The sequence below is a fragment of the Myotis brandtii genome, unplaced genomic scaffold (genome assembly GCF_000412655.1).
Source record: "Myotis brandtii unplaced genomic scaffold, ASM41265v1 scaffold84, whole genome shotgun sequence".
NCBI lineage: Eukaryota > Metazoa > Chordata > Mammalia > Chiroptera > Vespertilionidae > Myotis > Myotis brandtii.
In genome coordinates, this window is record NW_005371410.1 from 6,291,795 (window position 1) to 6,301,473 (window position 9,679).

The following is a 9,679-nucleotide window of genomic DNA, read 5'->3' on the forward strand; positions in this document are numbered from 1 at the left end:
TGGCCCCTCTTTGAAGAGAGGGGCTAAAGTTTGTTCTTTCTCCTTTGTGTTTTATACACTGTCTTTTTTGGAATCCCTGGGAAATTTTCTTTTTTTCTCTTCCTGTCTTTTGCCCACCAACATTTGTGCCCTCTTTAATACTGCAGTTGACTGGTAAACTGTTAGTTACTCCCTTGGCGTGTATATGTTGTTGTTGTTTTTAAATTTAGCTATCTCCAAAAATGAATGATCGTGAAGTCAAGCTGGCCCCTTTTTGCCAAAGTGGCATTTACCACTCTCGGGTTCTTTTCAACGAGAGAGAAATAATGTGACTTAAGCAGGGCCCCTCTCCAGACGGCTTGGCTACTAGCCAAAGAGTTGACTAGCTGAACTGTGTCTTTCTGTTTCTTTCTCAACTGGAGCTGAGGCTCAGCCGAGGGCGCAGGATGTTGTATAATTTGGTTCACGTTGTTAGCCTCTCAAAATAATGAGGAGGAGGATAGTGTAGCATTTCTCAGCCTGCTGCTGGTCATGGTGCTGGCTGCTTTAACTGTTATTAAACTAGGATGCGGTGTCTGCGTAAGTTGGCACCAACCTCTCCCCCTAACTCTAGGCTTGCATTTGTTTGACTGGGGCACAACTCCTCAAGGTTTGACATGGCCTTTTGTTTAAAACCGAATTAAATTTATCTTTTGAGATTTTCACAACATCCCTTGAGATAAAAAAAATGAGAGTCCTCCTGGGGCACTGTGGAATCAGAATTGGGACTCACTGACCCTCACACAGGCTGGGATGTGAGAATGTTGCGAGTCTCTCTTCCATGGAATTATTTTTGAGAACCTTCTCATTTTTTAATAATATCAACAATTAGTGCATTTCAGGCTAAGATTAAAAGCATCTCTGGGGCCACAGAGAATTGTAATGAGTTGACCTTCTCTTTTTTGATATCTCCATGAAATGATTGCCTATTTAGAAAGTTCACCTGCCACCCAGGGGGGAGTGAGAACGATGGGATTTAGGGAGCAGGAAAGTTTCCCGTAGGTCATCTTGTCCAAGTCCCTCACTTAACAAATGAGAAAACGGGCACGAGATGAAATGGCTTCCCCAAACCACAGCTGGTGACAGACTGGAAAGTTCAGAAGACGTTGCTAAGGTTCTCTAGACTGTAGGGATTGAATTGGTCTAGATCAGTGGTTCTCAACCTTCCTAATGCTGCGACCCTTTAATACAGTTCCTCATGTTGTGGTGACCCCCAATTTCATTGTTACAAATTGAACATAATTAAAGCATAGTGATTAATCACAAAAACAATATGTAATTATATATATGTGTTTTCTGATGGTCTTAGGCGACCCCTGTGAAAGGGTCGTTCTACCCTCAAATGGGTTGTGACCCACAGGTTGAGAACCGCTGGTCTAGATTTTTCTGCTTTGGAGACTAGATTTTAAATTCCTAGAACTGAGTTAAATGGCAGGAAGACTGATTCGACAAGTATTTAGTATTGGGCACCAACCACTGGATATGCCAGGCCCTGTGTAGGCACAGGGGATAGGTCAAGGAGGGTTGAGGTCTTGGGATTGGGAGCTGGGGGCAGGGAAGGCTGGAGGTGGAACATAAATAAGCGATTGCTGATACCCCCTCGGTGATTAAACATTGATGTTGGTGTTGTATTATTTTGCAGGTAAAGATGAGCCCAGCAGCTACACATGTACAACTTGCAAACAGCCATTCACCAGTGCATGGTTTCTCTTGCAACACGCACAGAACACTCATGGATTAAGAATCTACTTAGAAAGCGAACACGGAAGTCCCCTGACCCCGCGGGTTGGTATCCCTTCAGGACTAGGTGCAGAATGTCCTTCCCAGCCACCTCTCCATGGGATCCATATTGCAGACAATAACCCCTTTAACCTGCTAAGAATACCAGGATCAGTATCCAGAGAGGCTTCCGGCCTGGCAGAAGGGCGCTTTCCACCCACTCCCCCCCTGTTTAGTCCACCACCGAGACATCACTTGGACCCCCACCGCATAGAGCGCCTGGGGGCGGAAGAGATGGCCCTGGCCACCCATCACCCGAGTGCCTTTGACAGGGTGCTGCGGTTGAACCCAATGGCTATGGAGCCTCCCGCCATGGATTTCTCTAGGAGACTTAGAGAGCTGGCAGGGAACACGTCTAGCCCACCGCTGTCCCCAGGCCGGCCCAGCCCTATGCAAAGGTTACTGCAACCATTCCAGCCAGGTAGCAAGCCGCCCTTCCTGGCGACGCCCCCCCTCCCTCCTCTGCAGTCCGCCCCTCCTCCCTCCCAGCCCCCGGTCAAGTCCAAGTCATGCGAGTTCTGCGGCAAGACGTTCAAATTTCAGAGCAACCTGGTGGTGCACCGGCGCAGCCACACGGGCGAGAAGCCCTACAAGTGCAACCTGTGCGACCACGCGTGCACGCAGGCCAGCAAGCTGAAGCGCCACATGAAGACGCACATGCACAAGTCGTCCCCCATGACGGTCAAGTCCGACGACGGCCTCTCCACCGCCAGCTCCCCGGAACCTGGCACCAGCGACCTGGTGGGCAGTGCTAGCAGCGCGCTCAAGTCCGTGGTGGCCAAGTTCAAGAGCGAGAATGACCCCGGCCTGATCCCGGAGAACGGGGACGAGGAGGAAGAGGAGGACGACGAGGAAGAGGAAGAAGAGGAGGAAGAGGAGGAGGAGGAGCTGACCGAGAGCGAGAGGGTGGACTACGGCTTCGGGCTGAGCCTGGAGGCGGCGCGCCACCACGAGAACAGCTCGCGGGGCGCCGTGGTGGGCGTGGGCGACGAGGGCCGGGCCCTGCCCGATGTCATGCAGGGCATGGTGCTCAGCTCCATGCAGCACTTCAGCGAGGCCTTCCACCAGGTCCTGGGCGAGAAGCATAAGCGTGGCCACCTGGCCGAGGCCGAGGGCCACAGGGACACTTGTGACGAAGACTCCGTGGCCGGCGAGTCGGACCGCATAGACGATGGCACTGTTAACGGCCGCGGCTGCTCCCCGGGCGAGTCGGCCTCCGGGGGCCTGTCCAAAAAGCTGCTGCTGGGCAGCCCCAGCTCGCTGAGCCCCTTCTCCAAGCGCATCAAGCTCGAGAAGGAGTTCGACCTGCCCCCAGCCGCGATGCCCAACACCGAGAACGTGTATTCGCAGTGGCTCGCTGGCTACGCGGCCTCCAGGCAGCTCAAAGATCCCTTCCTTAGCTTCGGAGACTCCAGACAATCGCCTTTCGCCTCCTCGTCTGAGCACTCCTCGGAGAACGGGAGCTTGCGCTTCTCCACGCCACCCGGGGAGCTGGACGGAGGGATCTCGGGGCGCAGCGGCACGGGAAGTGGAGGGAGCACGCCCCATATTAGTGGTCCGGGCCCGGGCAGGCCCAGCTCAAAAGAGGGCAGACGCAGCGACACTTGTGAGTACTGTGGGAAAGTCTTCAAGAACTGTAGCAATCTCACTGTCCACAGGAGAAGCCACACGGGCGAAAGGCCTTATAAATGCGAGCTGTGCAACTATGCCTGTGCCCAGAGTAGCAAGCTCACCAGGCACATGAAAACGCATGGCCAGGTGGGGAAGGACGTTTACAAATGTGAAATTTGTAAGATGCCTTTTAGCGTGTACAGTACCCTGGAGAAACACATGAAAAAATGGCACAGTGATCGAGTGTTGAATAATGATATAAAAACTGAATAGAGGTATATTAATACCCCCCCTCACTCCCACTTGACACCTCCTTTTTTCATCACCCCCTTCCCCATCGCCCTCCAGCCCCACTCCCAGTAGGATTTTTTTTCTAGTCCCATGTGATTTAAACAAGCAAGCAAGCAAGCAAACAAACAGAAGTAACGGAAGCTAAGAATATGAGAGTGCTTGTCACCAGCACACCTATTTTTTTTTTCTTTTTCTTTTTTCTTTTTCTTTTTTTCCTTTATGTTCTCACCGTTTGAATGCATGATCTGTATGGGGCAATACTATTGCATTTTACGCAAACTTTGAGCCTTTCTCTTGTGCAATAATTTACATGTTGTGTATGTTTGTTTTTTTTAAACTTAGACAGCATGTATGGTATGTAATGGCTATTTTAAATTGTCCCCGATTCGTTGTTGAGCAAAAATGTTGCTGTTTCCAGTTCCGTTCTGAGAGAAAAAGAGAGAGAGAGAGAGAAAAAGACCATGCTGCATACATTCTGTAATACATATCATGTACAGTTTTATTTTATAATGTGAGGAGGAAAAACAGTCTTTGGATTAACCCTCTATAGACAGAATAGGTAGTGCTGAAAGAAAATCTCTATGAGCTAAATGTCTGTCTCTAAAGGGTTAAATGTATTAATTGGAGAGGGAAAAAAAGGCCTTGAATTGACAAATTAACAGAAAAACAAAACAAGTTTATTCTATCATTTGGTTTTAAAATATGAGTGCCTTGGATCTATTAAAACCACGCTGATGGTTCTTTCTACTTGTAATAAACTTGTAGCTTAATTCAGCATTGGGTGAGGTAATAAACCTTAGGACCTAACATATAATTCTTTCTTGTATTTCTCACAACAATGGCTACCTAAAAATATGACCCATTATGTCCTAGTTAATCATCATTTTCCCTTTAGTTTAATCTTGTAAGCAAAACTGATTATACCAGTATAAAAGCTATTTTGCTCCTGGTGAGAGCTTAAAAGAAATGGGCTGTTTTGCCCAAAGTTTTTGTTTTGTTTTGTTTTGTTTTTTTAAATGATGATTACATTGAATGTGTAATGTGCAAAGCCCTGGAATATAATTAAATGCACGAGTAAGGAATTCATTTCATGAAGATACTTGTTTTAAATAATGTCTTTTAAAAAAAATTCTGGCCCCAGAAGAAATAGATCCAGATCCACTTGGTTGTCAAAAGGACAATCACACAATAAACTTCAAGACCTCGTATACCATATTAAAAAGAAGAGGCTGACCATAAGGTTTGACAGAGGATAACAGAGGGGGAAAAAAGTGATTTATTAGCACAATGTGGTACTATTTGCCATTTTAAACTAGAACAGGTGTATAAGCTAATATTGATACAATGATGATTATGAATTCTTAAGATGCGTTGAAATGTGACATTCTTAAAAAAGAAGAGAAAGAGTTTTAAGAGTAGCAGTATATATGTCTGTGCTCCCTAAAAGTTGTACTTCATTTCTTTTCCATACACTGTGTGCTATTTGTGTTAACATGGAAGAGGACTCATTGTTTTTATTTTATTTTTAAAATTTTTCTTTCTTTTTTATTAAGCTAGCATCTGCCCCAGTTGGTGTTCAAATAGCACTTGACTCTGCCTGTAATATCTGTATCTTTTCTCTAATCAGAGATACAGAGGTTGAGTATAAAATAAAACTGCTCAGATAGGACAATTACGTGCACTGTACAATTTTCCCAGTTTACAGGTCTATACTTAAGGGAAAAGTTACAAGAATGCTGAAAAAAAAAATTGAACACAATCTCATTGATGAGCATTTTTTAGAAAACTAAAAAAAAAAAAAAACCTTTGCCAGCCATTTACTTGACTAATGAGCTTACTTACTTGGACTCAACATTGCAAGCGCTGTGAATGGAAAACAGAATACACTTAACATAGAAATGAATGATTGCTTTCGCTTCTACAGTGCAAGGATTTTTTTTGTACAAAACTTTTTTAAATATAAATGTTAAGAAAAAAATTTTTTAAAAACACTTCATTATGTTTAGGGGGGACTGCATTTTAGGGTTCTATTGTCTTGGTGGTGTTACAAGACTTGTTATCCATTTAAAAATGGTAGTGGAAATTCTATGCCTTGGATACACACCGCTCTTCAGGTTGTAAAAAAAAAAAAAAAACATACATTGGGGAAAGGTTTAAGATTATATAGTACTTAAATATAGGAAAATGCACACTCATGTTGATTCCTATGCTAAAACACATTTATGGTCTTTTTTCTGTATTTCTAGAATGGTATTTGAATTAAATGTTCATCTAGTGTTAGGCACTATAGTATTTATATTGAAGCTTGTATTTTTAACTGTTGCTTGTTCTCTTAAAAGGTATCAGTGTACCTTTTCTGGTAGTGGAAAAAAAAAAAGACAGGCTGCCACAGTATATTTTTTTAATTTGGCAGGATAATATAGTACAAATTATTTGTATGCTTCAAAAAAAAAAGAGAGAGAGAGAAAAACAAAAAAGTGTGACATTGTACAAATGAGAAGCCATATAATGGCCGTTTGGGGGAGCCTGCTAGAATGTCACACAGATGGCTGTCATAGGGGTTGTACATATCCTTTTTTGTTCCTTTTTCCTGCTGCCATACTGTATGCAGTACTGCAAGCTAATAACGTTGGTTTGTTATGTAGTGTGCTTTTTGTCCCTTTCCTTCTATCACCCTTACATTCCAGCATCTTATCTTCATATGCAGTAAAAGAAAGAAAGAAAAAAAAGGAAAAAAAAAAAACACCCCACAATGTTTTGCAGTTTTTTTCATTGCCAAAAACTAAATGGTGCTTTATATTTAGATTGGAAAGAATTTCATATGCAAAGCATATTAAAGAGAAAGCCCGCTTTAGTCAATACTTTTTTGTAAATGGCAATGCAGAATATTTTGTTATTGGCCTTTTCTATTCCTGTAATGAAAGCTGTTTGTCGTAACTTGAAATTTTATCTTTTACTATGGGAGTCACTATTTATTATTGCTTATGTGCCCTGTTCAAAACAGAGGCACTTAATTAGATCTTTTATTTTTCTTTGTTTTTATTTTTTTTTTATTTGGATGACCAAAGGTCATTACAACCTGGCTTTTTATTGTATTTGTTTCTGGTCTTTGTTAAGTTCTATTGGAAAAACCACTGTCTGTGTTTTTTTTGGCAGTTGTCTGCATTAACCTGTTCATACACCCATTTTGTCCCTTTATTGAAAAAAAATAAAAAAATTAAAGTACACAATGTAAGCTTCTTGTGTCCTCATTTGACACACTCTATAAATTACTTTCAAGAAAATAACAAGTTTTAAGAGAAGGCCAGTCAGTCTTTTTCAGGATTATTTCTATGGGCATTTTGATGCATGTATTATACCCTAAAGGAACATAAGATACTTACTATATTAAAATAGATCTATCTCAAACTATGGAAATAGTTTTTAGACTTTATAGTTCTAGAATAATTTTCAAGAAATAGAAGGTGCTTTCAGTCTGATATTAAAAACTTTCCCTTTATCTCCTCACAGTAATCCATTCAGATATAAAGAAAAAAACATAGTGGTAATAGCATCTTAAGCTTTGATTTCCATTAGATTTTTTTGCTGTTCTTATTGTCTAAAAGTTCTTTTCTATTCTCCCATTCTCATCCTACCTTAGAGCATAATGTAAACAAGTTGTTGTTGTTCTTTTAAAAAAGGAATTAGCTTTTTTGTTCCCACATAAAGTCTTTCCTCATGTCAAAAATGAACACACCTCCCAAATCTAAAAATCCAGAAATGAAGGCATCAGGTGAAAAAGAGAGAGAGAGAGAGAGAGAGAGAGAGAGAGAGAGAAAAGAATGAAAGCAGTAACCAGATGTAGGCAAATCTGTGGAATCAGCCACTGATGTTCTGAGATGTGTGGTGGTTTGCCTTGTGATTCTGAGATGCTAGGGTCCCTCGACGGGACAGATCTTTTAGGCACTTTTATAGGGTCTTCCTGGCTGATAGCAAATTAGGGTGGGAACACCTTTCAATTAATTATCTTTTGGTCAATCAACAGATTTATGAAATGAAACATCATCTTTGAAAAGCAAGTTAGGTCTATTTTTAAGCGCCCCCCCCAGCCCCTTAGAAATCTATGTTGTTAGTTTTACAAATACTGCAAGTTGCAGCATCTATTTGCTTTATTACAACACATATTTCTGTGATACCCGTCTCTCCATTCCCAGTGTAGATGAATGGACACAACATTGTTTTTATTCTTGTAAAAACCAAAACAAAAGCCGTTCTGTTGTCTTCTCGTGGTAGCATTTTTTCTGTTGCTCAGTTCTTATGCCCTGGTGCCTGTGAGGTGGCCTTTTCATGTAAAGCCTTTTATCTGAGGCAAGAATAGTCTTATCTTTCTAAATAAAGAGAAAGTAGTAGGGTGTTTGTTTGTTTTTTAAAGCCTGTTTGGGTGGGAAGCAGAGAGTGGAGGCAGAGAGAAGTCTAGTAAGAGGGGGTTTGGGAGAGATGGGATGGGGTGGGGTGGGATGGGATGGGATGGGGCGAGGCTGATGACTTGTAGAACTTGATAATTGGCAATGAACTGAGGGCAGATATATGTGTTTTAGATTAGGTTACTTCACAACTGAATCCAGAATGCTGTTCAAGACAGAACTATTCCCCAGTGCCAGGCCAGTTTTAGACATGGTGACTTCTGCTCCACCATATTAAATGTCTTTAAAACCGCTGTGTGTCCCTATTACTCTTTTATTGGGAGCTATGAGTGCAGCTGTGCACGTTTTATATACAGTATTTATATTAATTTCTCAGTATATGAGGCTTTTAGTGTAATTAGGTTTTGCGTCCTGGCAGAATTAATGGTGGATACTGTATACTTGTATGTTCAGATTTCTTAAATCAAGTGGCAGATAAGAAGGGATGCAAACATCTGGTGATAAATCACAGATTGTGCTTGATTCACATGATCCCAAAGTGAAATAAATTGATTGGGAGACAGGTTCTTCAGGGTTCTTAGTCTCCTGACTTATCAAGGCCCTCTGCTAAAATACTATTTCTGAAACTGAACAAACAATGGAAGTATGAAAACCTAGACAATAAGAATATAACTTATAAATGACATCTTATATCCAGAACATTAAAATTAAAAATAGTAATGCAGAATAACCAAAAAATCCCCCACATTTTCAACAGTAGGATGAGTTCACGATATCCTTTTAAAATGAGGGAATACTATGAACATTAATATTTTTCAAAAATTTCAAATAAGGTTATATGACATTCCCAAATGTGTGGATGCAATGTCCTCTATATACCTGAACTGCCACTTATAAAGAAGGGGCCTTTTTATCTTCATTTTGAGAACAACTTAATAAACAGGAATACAGCAGATGTTATTTCTCACAGACTTTAACCCAGAAACTCAATACAAGGACTATCTCCATCCTGAGACCATTTATTAGCCTCTGTTTAGGACCTACAGGACTGACAAGCCCATCTTAACGGTTGCTAAGAAGTGAGGTTTACACTTGCTTCTTCGTTTGTAACAGCAATGGCAGAAAGTGTGAAGTAGTTGAGTTTTTCCCAGGGCGTTCTGTGACAGAGCTGTTTATTTAAATACCATTTTTGTATATGCAATAAGTACATACTGTATATGTTCATAATGCTAGAAGTGAGAATTTGAAAGGAAGTGGCAGTGAGGGTTAGATATTTCGTTTGGAGAAATAAGGACATGAGGTGGCTTATTCACAGGTACTCCAAGTTTGGGAAAAGGTACTGGGATATTTCAAGCCTTCCTGAAAAGATCCCATCCTGTCCTGTTTCAAACACTTTACTTCTGGAGAGTGAGGGAGGAAATACAGGGTTTTCTGTTTTCAAACCCTTCCCCCACTCCCTACACACACACACACACATGATTTCTTATGACTGTGCTGTAATCCTGTCTTCTTCCTGATGATGCTGTTACTCTGTTGTCCCCCGGCTAGTGTGTTCAAGAATGTACCCATCCCATTTT

At 41.7% G+C, this 9,679-nt stretch overlaps 1 protein-coding gene across 7 annotated transcripts in view; it reads left to right on the forward strand.

Annotated features, from left to right (window-relative positions):
* Nucleotides 1–9,679, forward strand: part of BCL11A (B-cell CLL/lymphoma 11A (zinc finger protein)) — a 99,464-nt gene that overhangs the window by 87,390 nt on the left and 2,395 nt on the right. For 4 of the 7 annotated variants that reach the window (XM_014532078.1, XM_014532079.1, XM_014532080.1 and 1 more), the window contains one exon: nucleotides 1,661–3,403. In XM_014532078.1, coding sequence (XP_014387564.1) covers nucleotides 1,661–3,403 — 1,743 coding nt within the window. Of the gene's footprint in view, nucleotides 1–1,660; nucleotides 6,925–9,679 lie in introns of those variants that run through there. The other 3 variants (XM_014532082.1, XM_005884583.2, XM_005884582.2) reach the window with 3 other exon arrangements.